The sequence below is a fragment of the Mirounga leonina genome, unplaced genomic scaffold, assembly GCF_011800145.1.
Source record: "Mirounga leonina isolate KUSES-001 unplaced genomic scaffold, KU_Mleo_1.0 Mir_174, whole genome shotgun sequence".
In the NCBI taxonomy this organism is placed as follows: domain Eukaryota; kingdom Metazoa; phylum Chordata; class Mammalia; order Carnivora; family Phocidae; genus Mirounga; species Mirounga leonina.
The window spans coordinates 9,373,375-9,392,323 of NW_023270451.1; the positions used below are offsets into that span (position 1 = coordinate 9,373,375).

General features: G+C 34.6%; 1 protein-coding gene across 8 annotated transcripts in view; it reads left to right on the top strand.

Annotated features, from left to right (window-relative positions):
• The window catches only part of CD36 (CD36 molecule), a 79,167-nt gene extending 65,141 nt beyond the window's left edge, over positions 1 to 14,026 (top strand). For all 8 annotated transcript variants that reach the window (XM_035020452.1, XM_035020456.1, XM_035020453.1 and 5 more), the window contains 9 exons: positions 173 to 264; positions 2,411 to 2,457; positions 5,636 to 5,705; positions 6,868 to 7,055; positions 7,985 to 8,103; positions 9,141 to 9,214; positions 9,765 to 9,819; positions 10,607 to 10,771; positions 13,099 to 14,026. In XM_035020452.1, coding sequence (XP_034876343.1) covers positions 173 to 264; positions 2,411 to 2,457; positions 5,636 to 5,705; positions 6,868 to 7,055; positions 7,985 to 8,103; positions 9,141 to 9,214; positions 9,765 to 9,819; positions 10,607 to 10,771 — 810 coding nt within the window. In that variant the 3' untranslated portion in view covers positions 13,099 to 14,026. The remainder of the gene's footprint in view (positions 1 to 172; positions 265 to 2,410; positions 2,458 to 5,635; positions 5,706 to 6,867; positions 7,056 to 7,984; positions 8,104 to 9,140; positions 9,215 to 9,764; positions 9,820 to 10,606; positions 10,772 to 13,098) is intronic.
• Positions 14,027 to 18,949: the final 4,923 nt, after the last annotated feature.

An 18,949-nucleotide genomic window follows, 5' to 3' on the forward strand; every position in this document is an offset into this window, starting at 1 on the left:
CTTTTTAAAATGTTCAAGACCAATACTTTTAAAATTTCATTGCATATATATTTCCAACCATATAATTATGAACCACCAGGATCTGAAAAACACAAACGCGAGTTACCTATTTTATAACTTGGAACATATGGCTTGTCCTAGAAGTAATTTCTTCTTGTACCTATCTTTTCAGTACAACAACACTGCAGATGGAGTTTATACGGTTTTCAGTGGGAAAGACAACATAAGCCAAGTTGCCATAATTGACACTTACAAAGGTAAAAGGTGAGTGTCCAGATAAAGTGTGTGCACTCTGAAGCAGGCCCGGTATTGGTTTAACAACTGGTCAGGCCCAGGCGCCAACCGTGGTCCAGATCTGCCTGGATCTCAGCCCTGGACAGTCTTGTTCTGCCAGGTGTTAACACTTTAGTTGTGACAGCTGGTCCCACCTAGTGCATAGCTGCTGAATATCAGCCCCACTGGAGAATTTGGTTTACCTTCATGCACAGGTTCTCTTACATAAAGAAATCCGAAGGGACTATTTCCATCTCTGCTGCATGCCCAGCACTGCAGGACGTTCCTACAGTTACGTGACCACAAAGGAAAGGAACAAAATCGATACATCAGCTGATCAACTAGCAGCTAGAAAACATAACTTGCTGGGTGTGTTGTACTTTTGTTATGAAGCCTATCAAATAAAAATTGCTCATTTCACGGCATGACGGCATGTGTCTATAAAGATGAAAACTTAATGAATCCAGGCAAATGTTTTGAAATAATTTTCTATATTGACAAACCAGCATTTTTAAACCTTTATCAGTGCAAAAATGGAATTAGTACTTCACGTACGGTTCTAAAATGGGCATATTAAACTTGCAAATAAAGACTGTGCCTCCTTTGAAGTAGTAATAGAATGAGATAGGTTCATATAGTCATGATTTGCTTTTTTTCCCTACCTCCTGACTATTCATTCATCTGGAGTATACATAATAATCCTATGTGTAAAAAATAGGAAGAATCCTAATTTTCTAATCGAAGTTAATAAGTGTGCTTTAGATCAGTTATTTCCTGGTAAATAATACAATAGTCAAAATTGAAAGAGATGAAATGTTTTTATTAATATAAGTAACCACTGCCTCATACTGAGTCCCTATTTAAAAATTGCATATAGCCCTTACACATTCACTAAGGTGGTACTTCTACAGATTCCACAGACTCTACATCTTTCTATAGAAAAGTCTAGCGGAAGAAAACAAACTCGTCTTAATGCTTATTTCAGGGGAAATAGCATCACTGTACATTGAAGAACATGAGCATATCTGCCATTTCAATATTACAGAGACATTTTGAGGAGAGATGCTAAGTGTTTCTAATCAGAGTGAGAATTCCACATCATTTTGAGATTATGACAAGATCCATTTACCTGATGAGGGCAAGACTGAGCATGATTGCCAAGCTTATTCTGTTGAAAAAAAGAAGCAACAGTTTGCCTTGACATGTCACTGGATGATATGTTAACAGTGGGAAAAAGACAGGTTTTCCATCACCAAAAAGTGGCTGAGGATACAGAGAAACCATCACTACTATTGTTTGTATTGCTTCCAGATATATATACATGTATCTTAGATACCAGAGTAGAAATTAATCAACTCTATCCTACTTGAATGCCAGTCTCTGCAAGCATTAAAAGGGAGAAAAGTATAAATTGATGATCTGCATGTTTCCAGTCTCTTCTCTTCAATATCTGCTTTTTTCTCTTCAACATCTGCTTTTCTTTTCTTCTCCCTCAGACTGAGCTTACATCCGTTAACCACTTATTTTTCTATTTATTTTGAACACTCAACATACTACCAAGTGGTCCATTTCTCCCAATGGGGGAAAAAAAATTCTCCCCTAGGTAGAGATCTAAATTTCTGATGAGTTTCTTCATTTTCTTTTTTTCAGAAATGTGCTCTATTCTGTTGTTTTGAATTAACATTTGGCAATTTTTGTTATATAATCTGGCCACTTAATGGTATTGGGCCCTTAATTGATCTCAATAAGATGGAATCTTCAGGGCGCCTGGGTGGCTCAGTTGGTTAAACGACTGCCTTTGGCTCAGGTCATGATCCTGGAGTCCCTGGATCGAGTCCCGCATCAGGCTCCCTGCTCGGCGGGGAGCCTGCTTCTCCCTCTGACCCTCCCCACTCTCATGTGCTCTCTCTCATTCTCTCTCTCTCAAATAAATAAATAAAATCTTAAAAAAAAAAGATGGAACCTTCAAACAAAACATGGGCTCAGTGATTTAGAACATTTCTTCAACTTAGCATTTGTCACACATCTAATCTTTATTATTTTAGCGGAAGTTCTGAGTCATGATAGATAAAGTAACGTGAGAAAGGTGCTCTAGAAAAGAGAATGTTTGTTCATTTCCTTTCTTTTTATTCCTCAGGAATCTCACCTATTGGCCAAGTTATTGTGACATGATTAATGGTACAGGTAAGGGCATTTGTTTCGTGGTAATAATCACAATGAACCCTCCCTCTCTCGCACAAATTCCACCACTGTACCTACAGTGTTCTGAAAGTTAAGGGTAGGCACTAACCTATCTGTATAGCTCTGCAACAAAATTCAGGATCTCTATTGTTCCATAGGCTTAGCAAATGTTTGTCTAGTGTGATGGGATTTCTGAAGATTATGCTTGAGGATTAGTCTTTCCTGCATGACTAGGGAAACAGTTGTTATCTAAAAGCTCGACTTCATGAACTACCTTCATGGCAACAGAAGTAAAGGGTTAAAAAAGAAATAAAAACCTAGAGAAGTAGTTACTATTCACATGTTTTATAAATAATATACAGATAATTTAAAATTGACAGAATTTGAAACTAATACATTATATGTTAAAAAAAAAAAAAAGAAGAAGATAGCAGGAGGGGAAGAATGAAGCGGGGGAATCGGAGGGGGAGACGAACCATGAGAGACTATGGACTCTGAGAAACAGACTGAGGGTTCTAGAGGGGAGGGGGGTGGGAGGATGGGTTAGCCTGGTGATGGGTATTAAAGAGGGCACGTACTTCATGGAGCACTGGGTGTTATGCACAAACAACGAATCATGGAACACTACATCAAAACTAATGATGTAATGTATGGTGACTAACATAATAAAGTTTTTTAAAAAATGAAGGTACTTACAAAACGTAAAACATACTTCCAAGTGGGATTTCAAGCTGAGGTAGAATCCATGAAGTTGCAAGACAGAGCTGTCTCTTTTGAATAAGGTGGTCAGAGTGAAAGAAAAAAGAACAAAAACTTAAGGTTAGAGGTCTACTAACCATGAAAAACGGGTGCAAAAATGACCATTCTGAATTAGAAGTGGGGGGAAAAAAAAGTAGTATGAACTGAGATTTTGCAGCAGGCTTAGGTCTGGCTGCTCACTGTCCTTGAAGAAAAGCAAAAGCAAAGCACAGGTAGACCTATTAGTTTAAGAATTAAGGCTTTAAAAAGCAAATGGGATTCGAATACCATGAGGTAATTAAAACCTGAGATGAGGAGAACTCTCAGCAATGCAGAAGCAGAGAACAAGCATGAGGTTTCCGAAGTTGGTGAGGTGGTACCCTGTGGGAAAACAATGTACTAAAGAGGAAGACAGTTAAATACAAAGTTATGTAAAGGGTACAGAATAAAAAGGAAACAGGGAATATTTACTTTTCCAAAGGTATTGTTGAGTTTCATACATCTATTTAATTTTGTTACCACTGTCTTATAGACAAAGAACAGCAAAAACCTTGTTGAGTTTGCTTGGTACCAAATTTCAAGCCCTAAGTAAAGCATTTCAGCAAATAAATTGCCAAGTGTCCTAATGCTACTCACTCCCGTAATTACATAAGCATAATATTTCAGACCTTAGATACAGAGAAATATATTGTACTGCTCCTAAATAGTAAAGGATTCTTTATGGATTTAAGAAAAAAAAAATTAAAAATTCTGTCCAAAGGTAAGTTTTAAAAGGAGAGGTAAAGGATTCATTAATCACAAAATGATAAATACATGAGCATCAGTATTTATAAATTTAGGCATAAATTTAAAGGTATCTAAGAAGAAAATAGGAAAACAAAGTAGACTTAGAGGTGGTCTGGACAGGGCAGGGGACTCTGATGTGATCTCTGTGAGGGATTCTTTGTTTATGGCACTGGGGAAAAATGACCAACAAAACAGAAAAGGTCATGATTTAAAACCTATACCTTCTACAGTAAGAAGAGACATAAAATGAAAATACTGATACACATTTGAACTTTAAAAAAAAAAGTCAGCAATCTTGTAAGTTAGTTCCCTGGTAATTGGGAATAATTATGGCATATTCTTCAATGATATATCAGATAATGAGTCTTAAAGCTTTCAAATGTATTCTTTTCCTTTAATGGTTATGGTGTTGGGAAAGCAGCTGTAGACAAGGGCCATTGAGTGACCTGTCTGGGGAGTTCAAGCCAACCTTGAAGATCTAGTACTCTCAATGCCAGAATCAAGTTCACTGTGATCTTCTATTATATTTCACTCATCACAAGAGTATAAGTGAAATGTAACAAGATCACAAGGTTGAGACATTTAACCAGAAAAAGAACCCAGAATGCATAATTAAAGGATGGGTCTTTCTGTTTTCAACAAACACATTCAATGGTATGGCTCATTTTAGTGATACTAACTGGAGAAGCAAATGCAGGAGTTATTTAGTCATTTCTTCATATATCCAGTGTGTGATGGATATGTTTTCCAAGCATTTGGAGGAAAGTCTGGGAGTGAGAGAATTTTAATAAGTGATTTTTAAAATATTAATCAGTCATTAGGACAGACAAATGAATCAGTCTCTAAAATAAGAACAATCAGAGGGGGAGAGGAACCATGAGAGACTATGGACTCTGAGAAACAAACTGAGGGTTCTAGAGGGGAGGGCGGTGGGGGGATGGGTAAGCCTGGTGATGGGTATTAAAGAGGGCACATTCTGCATGGAGCACTGGATGTTATAGGCAAACAATGAATCACGGAACATTACATCAAAAAACTAATGATGTATGGTGATTAACACAATAAAAAATTAAAAAAAAAAAAAACGTAAATCTAACAGAAGTCCTAAGGGAACTTCATAGTAAGAAACTTCATAGTAAGAAAAGTATCACCTACTGATGGGGTGGGGGATTTCAAAAACAAATATTATCACAATTTTAACATGTGATTTTGCCATTATTTTTGTAACTTCCATTTATTTTTAAGGAGTGGGAAGATTTAACATGAAATTAAATACCAATGAGTATATATATAGTATACGGACTTATTGAATAGGATAACTGTTAGGCACATGCTGATACTATGGAAAGAAATTAAGAAAAGTGTGCTTAATGGAATTATGAATTGAAATGTGCTGTAAATATAAAATGCACATTGGATTTTGTTAATTTTTATATCGATTACATGTTGAAATGATGGCATTTGAGATGTATTGGGTTAAATCAAATACACCCGTTTCTTCTTACTTTCTAAAAAAATGTGGCTACTAAAGAATTTAAAAATTACATATACAGTTTGCCCTATATTTCTATTGATCCTACTGGCACAGAGATTTCTAGATTTTTTCTAGGATACACGTTACATCTAATCCCTTGTCACTGGCTTGATTTTTAAACAGATGCAGCCTCATTTCCACCTTTTGTTGAGAAGACGCGAGTATTGCGTTTCTTTTCCTCTGACATTTGCAGGTAAGACCAAGACAACAATGTAGTTCTGGGAGTCAGAATTTTTTCCCCCAAGTGACAAAACACAGACCTAAAGCTCATACTTAATAATGATGTTATCTGAGGGGAAAAAAGTACACATAGGGAAATTTTTCTTGATTTATTCAGAATAAATACGATACGGTATTCATGATGTGCTTAATAACTTTTATAAAAATTGAAGGTTGCAGAAGGATCAGATACATTATACAAATTATTTTTTCTCATTTTTAAGTAAGACCTATTTTTCCTTATTATTTTTTTTACTACACTAGACTATTTTCAATAACAGTCATGTCTAGAAGGGCATGCCCATCTTTCTAATGATGTCCCGAGAAGAGGATGCCATTAACACAGAACTATGTTCATGAGCTCTTGTACTACAGCCTCTTAAAATTGATGGCACCCAGCAGATATCATACAAGCATTAGAGCCCACATCAGTCCACTTGAGTCCTAGCCCTGTTCCTGAAGATGAGATTATGGGCAAACCTTTGAAATATCTCAATATTTTCCTTACCTGTAAAATTGAAGAGAGCAGTGTTTCTTTACTTAGGGTTGTGTGGGGATTAGAATATGTATTGAGCCCAGCACATTGCCTAGGTGTTGGTGAGTACTCAGTAAATGATGCGGGCACTCAGTAAATAATGATATATATATCCAGAAATTGGATATATATATATCAATCAAGAACTCACATGCACATGCCCCAGTGAGTACTTGGCCTTTTGCTCCAGGATTAAGTTCTGAAAGAAAGAAATTTTCATTGTATTTCATTTAAAGTGGGTACAAATAAAAGATTTGAGGGAAGTCATATGAATACTTGATCTATCAAGGAAATTAACTATGAGAAATGTCTTCAGTATAAATTCCCATGGTAGTTCACAAGCAAAAATTGCTCTTGGAAACTTTTGAGAGTAAAGGTAAAAATAGTTCCTACTCAGGTATTATGTCCTGGCATGCCTTGAAATTTCACAAGAATTTTTTTTTCCTGTGAATTAAATGAGAATTTAAAATTCTAACAAGAGTATCCAATCCAATTTTTCTAAGTTAAAGCAAGAATATAAATCTAAAAATAAGAGAAAAAAAAAAATCTCCAGACTGTAGTTCAGTTTCCTGGAATAAAGCACTTTCTTATCTGTGTTTAGGTCCATCTATGCTGTGTTTGGAGCCGAAATTAATCTGAAAGGAATCCCTGTCTATAGATTTGTTCTTCCATCCATGGCCTTTGCATCTCCACTTCAAAATCCAGATAACCATTGTTTCTGCACAGAAAAAGTTATCTCAAATAATTGTACATCATATGGTGTGCTAGACATTGGCAAATGCAAAGAAGGTGAGTAAATGTTCTCAGTATCACAGTCCATGATACAATTTGCAGTATTCTTTACCCAAGATTCCTTTCCACCAAAAATTTAAAATCTAAACAAGAAAGCAATAAGGCCAGGAAGTAAGTGTGGTGGTAGAAAAGCATTATTTTGATTTTGCTTTGTTTTTCAGGTCCCAATTGTGTTCCAGTGTTATGAAACTTAGTTATTATTAGGTAAAACCATACTGATATTTTCCCTGCTACTTTGGAAAATATCTGTTTAGGTTCTCAGCCCATTTTTTTAAACGGGTTATGTGGTGTTTTTGTATTTTTTTGAGCTCTATGAATTCATTGTATATTTTTGATATTAAGTACCGATTGGATGTTGTTTTGTAACCATTCCTGTGCTCCTTTCAGATATCTGGTAAGAGAAAAAATAACTCCTAAACTACTTTGAGCATCTCAACTTACCCATCTTCATTTTTCTTCCCTAGAAATTGGTTAATAAAAATATGTTTTCAGTGTGTCTTTGAAACAAGAATTGACTTAAATACAACTTGGAGTCTCTCTTATTTAGCTCACTTCCTTCATATTGGGATGAATGTGAATGAGGAAAAGAAACCTCTTAATTCTCAGTTCACAGATATAGTACTGGCTGAAACATAAACATAATGGTTGAAATGTTGTGCTCAGCAACTCAACTTTACATATTGACCATTAACACCTAAGGAAGAACAATAGACACTAGACATTAACTGACTAGGATGATGCAGAGATTTGTATTTTATTTTTGTACAGTAGTGATCAGGTCATATAATTTCTTCCCCAGTCAGTGTTCAAGCCCAGCTATGCCTTTTTTTAATTTAAAGAGTTTTATTTTCAAGGAAATATTTTGAGTGGTATGTGAAATGAGGAAAATGATTTATCCCCAATTATTTCTTAAAACTTGTTTTCAGGAAAACCTGTGTACATTTCACTTCCTCATTTTCTACATGCAAGTCCTGATATTGGAGAACCTATTGAAGGCTTAAGTCCAAATGAAGACGAACATAGCACATACTTAGACGTTGAACCTGTAAGCAAATATATTATTGATCTGATTTGTTTCATTAAATTGAAAAAATAAATTCTCTCCTTTTTGTTAATCACATTTATTGAATCACAATCTTTATTTCAGTGAAAATTACATTGATTTCTCTCTATTGTTTATGAAATATCAAGGTCATTAAACTTTAGTTTTTCAGCTTATGGAACTTTATAGGCCTTTTCAATGGTTCATAAGTCAGGAATATCAATGATGGGAATGAGTCTAATTGGCTTAAAACAATATGTATAAAAGAAGCATAAAACAGCAATTTATGGGGCACCCGGGTGGCTCAGCCCTTTAAGCCTCGGAATCTTGGTTTCAGCTCAGGTTATAATTTCATGGGTCCAGAGTTCAAGCCTGCCTCGGTGCTCAGTGGGGAGTCTGCTTGAAGATTCTCCCCCTCTGCCCCTCTCTCTACTCACACCCTCTCTCTCTTTTTCTCTGAAGTGTAAATATCGCTTGCCTGAAGAGATACTGCGTATTATGAGGAATTAAAAGATTTTATGGATATATGTGATTTTGGGGCAATATCTATTATACTTAGTGTCAAGAAAAATCAAAAATTCCTATAACTCAACAGTTTAAAGTTTTAAATTATTTTAATATTTTCCTCTTCAAAAGTTAAATGAAATAGCAAAATTTTAGTGGTTGTGTGTCAGTTTAAATAATGATAGAACTAGTATTATAATTAAACTGATGATACATCAATTCTGAGTGAATATACATTTGACGATGCATAGTTCAGGAATCTACATGAGCTCAGCATTGCAGTATTTTGTTAATTACCCAAAACCAATTTCTGTAGATATCACAAATCTAACTAAAACCCTGATATTTGGTTGGGCAAAGAGATTGTGAGCGCGAGTACATGCACACATATGCATACCTGCATGTACACATGTAATTATAGTTATATGTCAATTTCGCAAGTTTCAAGTAGTACAGTTTCATCTTAAATTCTATATAACAATAAAATTTTGGGATTTTTTTTTTTAAAGTTAGTAACTAGTTTGTTCTCTTTTTAGATAACTGGATTCACTTTAAGATTTGCAAAACGGCTGCAAATCAACATATTGGTCAAGCCCGCAAAAAAAATTGAGTGAGTCTCTTGAACAAGTTTAATGGTTACCTGATTTTTAGTATTTTCTTATAAGAACGTGAGTTAGTCTATTACAGTAAGTGGAAAGAATAAATTTGAACTTCTCTTTGGCTTAAGGTCATTAACTAATCATTAAATGCTTATAATTTTTGTAACAGAATTGTATCTAGTGTTTATTGAAATGATAATTACACATATTTGAGAATGTTTTGAGTATTTGGTGGTATCATTTTGTTAGCTGTCCAAATATTTCTATGACCAGTTTCTGGAATTCCTATTTTACTTTCCTGGGTAGAATTTGAGGAAAGGGAAAATCTGTGCTTAGAAAAAGTCAGTCTAATTAGAAATCAGTATTAGAAAGATTTGTAAGAGTGAAAGGTGTCTGAAAAACAGTCACATTAACATTTAAATGATTACAGGGAACAAAAGTCAAGGAACTTAACCAAGTTGCTTCTGAACATATATTTACACTAGTACTTACTGAAATTTCTGTTGTATATGTTAATATATTAATATGTATTTTCATAATTACTTTTAATGTATATTACAGGGCATTAAAGGGTCTGAAGCGAAACTATTTTGTGCCTATTCTTTGGCTTAATGAGGTTAGTATATATTTTTTTTAGTCTCTCAGTCATTAAAAGCAGTAAACTTCCATGTATATAAAAAAAGCTTTTGGTGTCTCAAAACTGAAAATGTATGTATAGTATTTGAAGTTGTATATGTTTTCATTGCCTATATAGGTGAGTATATATATTATACCTATTTGAGAAAACCCAAGCACACATAAATATCAAGTTTGTGTTAATTTTCAGTGTTTTTCTTTTAGAAAGTCAAAGCACTATCATTTTTGATTATTTTCAAAATGTAGTGCTTGTCTTAGGAAAGAGTCAGATGTACATGTAACTCCAAATGACTTGGGGAATATGACAGTGCTGCTAAGTCAACCAATCTTATAAAGACCTGGTTGGAGTAGGTGTAGGCAGTCTATCCTATTGCCTGATGAGATATCTGTAGTATAAACCATGGAATTAATTAGCCCCAGAATTAGGAAATGCAGTACATAAAACCTGAGAGGGATTGAAACTGTTGACCCTTGCCACTTCCCTCTGTCAATAGGAAACATCTGTTAGAAAATTGTGGCCTTAGTATGTTCAATAGTGCTATTTAACATGTTCAAAGGGAGGGGGATTATATCTCACTAAGTATTCTTCCTTGGCATTTATTGCCTTCTTTGACATGCAAAGTGAATTCTATTGGCTTGTCTTCAAGATACAGATGACTAATACCTATGCAAGTGTTTGGAGAAAAGAGCGATATGTAAGTGGAAGGTTGTAAGTGTTTTGCTGCACTAATCTACTCAAATAATGCTAATTATTCATCTGATTACAGACTGGTACCATTGGTGATGAGAAGGCAGAAAAGTTCAGAAAACAAGTGACTGGAAAAATAAACCTCCTTGGTCTGGTAGAAATTATCCTACTCAGTGTTGGTGTGGTGATGTTTGTTGCTTTTATGATTTCATACTGTGCATGCAGATCAAAGAAAGTGAAATAAGTAAGTATATATCAAAAATTATATATTGCTTCAGTAACATTAGTTTACATATTACTTGTTTTCGTTTTACCAAAGAGGGGTTATAAATTAGGCTGCAAACATTTCTAGACTTGTCTAGCCTACTACTATCATTTTTACTATATCCTCCAAGTTTTGAGATGTCTAAATTAAAACAAATGCAGATTGAACAAGTAAATGTGGCCTATCTACATTACATCTTAAGTTCGAGAAGGAATGAAATAAAAAATTATCACCTTTGAAAAGTTAGTATGAATATAGCTTTATTCTGACTTTTCATTTCTTGATTTCTTGCTAATTATAAAAGTCACAAGTCATTAATATATCATTGCCTAGAGAATGTTCTGCAAGATTGAAATTCTTAAGGGGAAAAATAAAATGATAAAAACTAAAAACTCATTACGAAAGAATAGAAAGAGAAGAAAAATATGCTATTAAAAAACACTGAAGTAAAATGAATAAAACATGTTAAAATAGAAACAGAATTGCTGCATATAGACAGCTGGTCTAAAGTTAGGGTGTGCACCCTAGATGTTTACTGTGGAAACCCCAATGTATGATTAAAATGCATGCTTTGGATTTGAATATAACAGTACAAGAGAAAGGAAAATAGTGTTCAACACAGCAGAACTAAATTACTCCGTTTAGAGGAAAAATCTGTTAAATGTGGGCAAGATTTGAGTTTTGGAAAAATTGTAGAGGTAGTTCAGACCTCTGTGTTCTAGATATTAGTGCCCATGCCCCCTTGTTCATAAATAGGAATGAAAGCCTGACCCTATCTTCCCTAAATTGAAGTCTTTAATCATCATGGGTGGCATTGGTGTGGCCTCTAGGGGAGAATTTTTCCATTTCCCCAAATAGTTCTTCCACTTCCCCACATGTTTCCACCAGCCTTTCTTCCCAAGCACTTCAAAACAAAAGCAACAAAATACAACCTAAATAAAAGCAATATGCTCACTTTGACAATCACAACTTCAAAACAAGTCTTATTACATTACTTCAAATCAGACTGCTGACCCTAAGCTGTCTTATATAGAAATTCTGGAGTTGCCACCAATAACTACGGAGCTTTTACTTTGTGCCAAGATTATGCTAAACAGTTTTCATGGATTATCACAATTAATCCCTAATAAAATTTCATGAGTTTCCAATAGTCACAGAATCTTTAGCATTCATTCTAACTTCTGAAGACATTCCAGAAAATTATAACAGTGCAGAATTGTTCATTTTTAAAATGTGAATCAAATTGTTAAATGATACAGTGGAATTTTCAGTCCAATATTTTTGTGTGAGATTCACAACTTGTGTCTAAAGAAGCAGCCGAATCTTTTTCTGATCACTTCAGTCACTATTTACTCACTAGGAAGTAGACCAGACGACTCTGCCTACAATCTATTTGGACAGAATATTCAAAATGATAACCTAACACATTCACATTAAAATAAAGGACATATTGCATCACTTTAAAACCTATCAGCACAGTAAAAAATAAGTTGTGATTAGACAAAGATATTCATATGACAATTTACATAAAAGATTATCCACTAAAAAGCCAAATTACCGCAAAAAAACTTGTTCTAGTGGGAAGGCATACTTTTCAAAAAGTATAATTTTGTTCCTGTATTCTCTAGTACAATTACATGATAAATTTCATCAGCGCTTAATAAGCCCTGAATGTCAAATTTCTTCAGTCCATACATGACTAAAAGTGAAAGCTTCCCAGAGTGTCTTTGTCAGCAAGTATGTTAGTTTTGCTTGAACATGACTGTTGTTACTGCTTTTTAAAAACTATTTCTTTGTAAGAGAAGAAAATTTTTCTTTGCAGATTACTAGTTCTAGAAAAATCACGGAAGATGGAAATTTCCTTAAGCATCAGTTTTGAATATTATAAAAATTATGTCTTTGGGTAGATTTGAAAACAGTTGAAAAAATAAGATAGATGTATAAGAGGGAATAAAGATGGTGGAGCTAATCTGTGGTTTTACTCAATGGATCACAGATTAAGCCAATAGTTCTTTCAAAAGAAATAGTGTATACACCTCTCAATGAAAGATGGCCTGAAGGGACAGCAACAAGTGGTTTAATTAGCTACCACTCTTTATCTGGCTAATTCTTGAGAGTCAGAAAGTAGCCTTCCATGATTGGGAATACGTATAGCCTTATCCATAACGTCCATCTGAGAACTTCTGTCATTTGAAAAATTAGGCTAAATAATAGAAAGTATGATATCTTGCCTATATAGACCATAAGTATTACCTATATTATTTTTCCACTGCTTTCTGGTAAGTAGTAACATTTCTATTTTTCAGGCCGTGAATGAGTTTTTACCTTTCTGTACCAGCTACGTCAGGACCTTTGTTACTATTGGCCTACAAAATGAAGATTTAATATGCTTTTTACAAAACACACCTAATCTTCTGGTCAAAGAAATGGTGATGTTTTTCTTTCTTTCTTTTTTTTTTTTTTGCACTAAGCAGCACATTTCTAAAGGATTTTAAGATGTTGGTAAAATCCACACTTTGAACACAAAACTGGAATCTTTTAAAATTCATCATGTGCACAATCGAATTGATTTCAGTTTCTGTAGGCCTGGCTCAGACATGAACCAACTGTTCTTATTGGGTACTGATTCACTAACCGGTTCCCTGGTGGCAAATTCAGCAGAGTGGACATTCTCAACAAAACTTGAACCCTGAACTCCTGTCTTCTCTGTCGAGGGAAAAACATCAGTGTCCCTGTTCAGTTGCAATAGACCGACCCCAGGGCTGTCAGTACATCACAGTTCATGAGCACCGACTCTTTTGAAAGACCTTTAAGAATGGAAAGTAAAATTATATACTACTCAAGGTTCTCTTTCTGTGGAATCCTTTGCACAGCAACAGCAGGCGTTGTAACCATTTCCTTACTGTATAACGATATATTTTGTCACTGATTATGCAAATGGACGTCCTTTTTAGCACATTTTGGCTCTTCGTGTTTAAGGACCTTATCATCTTCCACGTTCCGCAGCTCTTCTGGCAGTATGAATAGATTGTGACCTTTCTACTCTGTTACATAGAACTTACGCTTGGCACCTTCAGAATGCTGTGCTAGGTATTAAAAGATGTAAATGATAATAAAGGAATTATTGTATGAAAGATTATCAAGAATAGAATATGTGTTAACGGTTATATGTAATAGCTCTTGCTTTCACAGTCACCTCAGAATGGTCTCAACCATTAAAATATGTTCTTCAAATTCCTGTGCTTTGCCTGGTTCTTGCCATGTCACAAAACATTTACCCTAGTTTTCTGTAAGAAGTATTCTATCTGAATCTCTATGTTCTTCCGGCATATGCTTTCCGAATTCAATCATGACCACTTTCTCCTAGGCTAAGTTTTTAAGCCCATATGGGGAAAAGCAAAAAAGATACTTAGTTTCATCCTTTACAGTAGCAGAACTTCAGTCTAGAGCTTAAGGATTTTTCCTTTTTATTAGGAAACATACTGTTAGTGATCCTTCTTTCTTTAGCAAGGGTTCACTTATTGCAGAGAGCACTAGTCCTACTAAAAAGCTTCTCACAGAAAGGGAAAATGGGCCACATTCTGTCTTGTGTTTTATACAGGGTGGCTTATAGGACAAAGTAGTAGTAACTGGTTTGGATACTAAAATTAATTAAAAATAACTTGTTTTCCTCACATTACCTTCCAGGGCAAATATTGAAAACCCTAAAGACACCACCAGTTCAGAGGGATCTTGAGAAAAATCTCAAAAATGTACTGATTTCTTTACATTTAGTTGAGGGGTGGTGGGGGGGGTGGGAGGTATCCCTATAAGATATTGAGATTCTAGACATCTGATACTTAAAAGTTGACATGGTGATCTAAGAGATATATGAAGGAAATTTAATTCTTGAGCTAAGTGGGACTGAAGAATTGGATGAAAAACATATATATCCACCTCACACAAGATCTATGTATCCAAGAAATGATTTAGACTTTAAAATCTTCATACAGAAAATCATCTCACAACATTTAGGTATCAGGAAAAAGATTTGCACTTATGTGTCTTTAGTATTGTTTAACTAAATGCATATTCTCATCTATCACATTACTCAACATTTTCTTTAAATTTGATAAAATATGTACAAGAGGAAAGACAAGACATATGCAAAGGTAAGTAAGTTATATTAAAAATACCCTGTAGCAAAGACAATACTTTCTTTAAATAGATTTTTTAATAAGAAAATGAGTTTGGATGTGTGTGTGCATGCTCATGTGTGCTAAGATGGAAGTGGGGCATTTTTGGGAATGTACCAAATGTGTGACTTGTATGTATTCAAGAAGGGAAAATGTTTGAATACCTATAACTGTGCATTGGTAAATCTGTATGCTTTATTCCACAGAAAAACTACACCATTTGGTAGAGAGGCACATTTTCATTCCAAACTGTCTTAACTACCACACAAACTGTAGTTGTTGTTCACACCTTAAGTTTGAAAATGTATAGCATCTGCGAAGGGGTTAACATAAGTTAGAGAATCTACAACATCTCAATGGGTTAATGCTTATTGTTGCTGACAAGTGCATAAAGAAAAAAAATCTGTATAGCTTTTGATTCTCAGGAACAGAGGTAAAGGGGCTATCATTTCAGGAAAAAAAAATGAGGCTACAGGCAAATTGGTAACCCTGAAAATTCACTGTGAAAGTACTAGATACTGGTGTTGGATTTGTGCATTTGCAATAATCTGTCAATCTTTTAACCCATTATCAGTGACCCACACAACATTTATATCTATAACTGAAGTAGAGGCAGAGGGAGAGCTTAAAGATGACCTCCATTAGTACGTTCCTTGAGAACACCTCCATAGGCTCTTGGATGTGTGCCAAACCTAAAGCCTGTCCCTCAGGCCAAAGCTCCTGGACAAGCAAATTGGCCTCTTAGATGAATTGGATTTTGTTTCAGTCTGTCGTCTGTGCAATGCTCTGGGAGTGGTAATCTGTCAAGGACCATCTCCCGATTGTTTTGGCCCTATGGGATCCAGGAACATAAGCTCCCCTGGACACCAGAGCCAGGTAATCAAAGGGTGTTTCCTGGGCAGCAGCTGCAGAAATCAGGGCACCAGATGTGTGTAAAAGCTCCCCTCTGGGAGCTTCTGGCACTCAGGAGCATGGCAAGGAGCTTGAAATTGGTGCCTATTGGCTGGAGCAAGGCAGACAGCACAAAGATGGCATCCGCCAGTTTCTGTCCCTAGAGAGTATCTTAGCAGGCCACTAGAACTATGTTAAAATTCATCTGGAGATTTGGTGACTGCTGCCCAGGGGACACAGAGTACCTGGCCTTAGTGGCCAGCAGGGCATACATTTGCAGTTCCACAAGACTGTATATATTTTCATACTTTAAAAGCTGCTGCCTGAGGGTCTCTCAGACCTCCTCAAAGAGGAGGAAACTCTTTCAAGACTATTTCGTCTAATACATAGAAACTACCACAGAGTCAAATAAAATGAAGAAACAAAAGAATATATTCCAAATTAAAAAAATAGTAAAACTTCAGAAAAAAAAACCTGAATAAAATGTAGATAATTTACCTAATACAGTTCAAAGAAATTGTCATCAACATACTCAAAAGACCCAGAAGAAGAATGGATGAACATCGTGAACTTCAACAAACAGAAGATATAAGTATCAAACAGATGTTACAGAGCTGAAGAATCAATAACTTCACCAAAAGTACATGAGAGGGGTTCAGCAGAAGACTAGACAACACGATGAAACAGAAGAAAGGATCAATGAATTCCAAGACATGGCAGAGGAACTCACCCAATCAGAACAGCAAAAAGAAAAAAAAAAAATGAAAAAATGTGACGATAGCTTAAAGGACTTAAGGGACAACATCCAGTAGGCTAACATTTGTATTAAGGGGGGCTCAGAGGAAAGGAGAGAGAGAAAGGGACTGAAAACTTCTTTAAAGAAATAAAGGTTTAAAACTTCCCTAACCTACAGAAGAAAATAGACATCCTGATCCAGGAAGCCCATAAAATTCCAAATAAGATGAACCCAAGGAAAGCCTCACTGAGACACATTACAGTTAAACGTTAAAAAGTTTAAGACAAGGAGAGAACCTTAAAAGCAGAAAGAAAAAAACTACTTGTTACACACAAGGGGTTATCAGAATTTTCAGCAGAAACTTTACAGGCCAATATATTGGAAATGTTCAAAGAAAAAAAAAAATCCCAACCAAGAACACTCTACCCAAAAGCAAAATCATTCAGAGAAGATACAGAATTTTCCAGACAAATAAAAAAGCTAAAGGAGTTCATCACCACTAAACTGGCCTTAATGAAAAATTCGAGAGGGAGTTCTTTAAAATGAAAAGAAAATATATAAAGTATAAATCATATAGATATACATAAATATATAGTAAAGGTAATGGAATAATCACTACTAAAGCTAGTATAAAGATAGCAGTAAAAATAACTATAATAACTAATAAGGGGCACACAAGATTCAAAAAATTTAAAATGTGATGGCAAAAAACAAAAATGTGGAGCTTTAAAAATGCATTCAAACTTAAGTTCTTATCAACTTAAACTGTTATAAATATAAGTTTTTCTATGTAAGCATCAGGATAACCACAAAAACCTCTAGTAGATACAAAAAAAAAATAAAGAGTAAGAAATCTTTTTTATTTTATCATCTTATGTTAATCACCATACATTACATCATTAGTTTTTGATGTAGTGTTCCCTGATTCATTGTTTGCGTATAATACCCAGTGCTCCATTCAGTATGTGCCCTAGAAATCTAAACATACCGTTCTGAAAGTTATCAATTCACAATGGAAGAAGGCAAGAGAAGGAGAAAGATATAGAGAACTACAAAATAGCCAGAAAACAAGGAAGAAAATGGCAAAAGTACATACCTATCAGTAAGTACTTCAAATGTAAATGGAATAAATTTTATTATCATAAGACGTAGTGAATGAGTGGATTTAATAAAGGAAAACAAGACCCAGATGCAGGCTGCCTATGAAAAATTCACTTCAAGCATAAGGACACACATAGACTAAAAATGAAGGGATTTAAAAGGATATTTCATGCAAATGGAAACCAAAAGAAAGCTGAAGTAGCTATACTTATAATAAAATAGACTTTAAGATGAAGATTGTAATAAATGACAAAGGACATTATATGATAAAGGGGTCAATCCAACAAAAGGATATAACATTTGTAAGTATTTATGCACCCAATATAAGAACATCTAAAAATATAAAGCAAACTTTAACAGACTTAAAGAGGGAAAGAGACACCAATATAATAAAGTAGGGGACTTTAAAACTCCATTTGCATCAATGAATAGATCATCCCAACAGAAAATCAATAAGGAAACATTGGCCTTAAACAACATGTTAGAACAGATGGACTTAGCTGATATATACAGAACATTCCATCCAGAAGAAACACAATACACATCCTTCTCAAGTGCACATGGAACATTCTCTAGGATAGATCATATGTTAAGCCACAAAACAAGTCTTAATAAATTTAAAAGATTGAAATCATATCAATATCTTCTCTGACCACAATGGTATAAAACCAGAAATCAGTTATAAGAAGGAAAGTAGAAAATTTACAAATATGTGGAGATTAAACAACATACCACTGAATAACCCATGGGTCAAAGAAGAAATCAAAAAAATAAAAAATAAAAAAACCTTAAAACAAATGAAAATGGAAATAAAGCATACCAAAATATATATGATGTAACAAGAGAAGTTCTAAGAGGAAGTTCATACCAACAAATGTCTACATCAAGAGACAAATATCTTAAAGATACAGCCTAACATTACATCTCAAAGAACTAAAAAGAGAACAAATAAAGCCCAAAGTTAGTAGAAGAAAGAAAATAACGAAGATCAGAGTGCAAATAAATGAAAAAAAAAGAAAAAGAAAATAGAAAAAGCTCAATGATAATAAGGGCTGGTACTTTGAAGAGAGAAAAATTAACAAACTTTTAGCTAGACTGACCAAGAAAAAGAAAGAACTCAAAATCAGAATGAGAGAGAAGACATTACAACTGATGCCACAGAAATACAAAGGATCATGAGACTCCTATGAACAATTATATGCCAACAAATTGGGCAAAACTAGAAGAAGTGGTTAAACTCCTAGGAATATACAA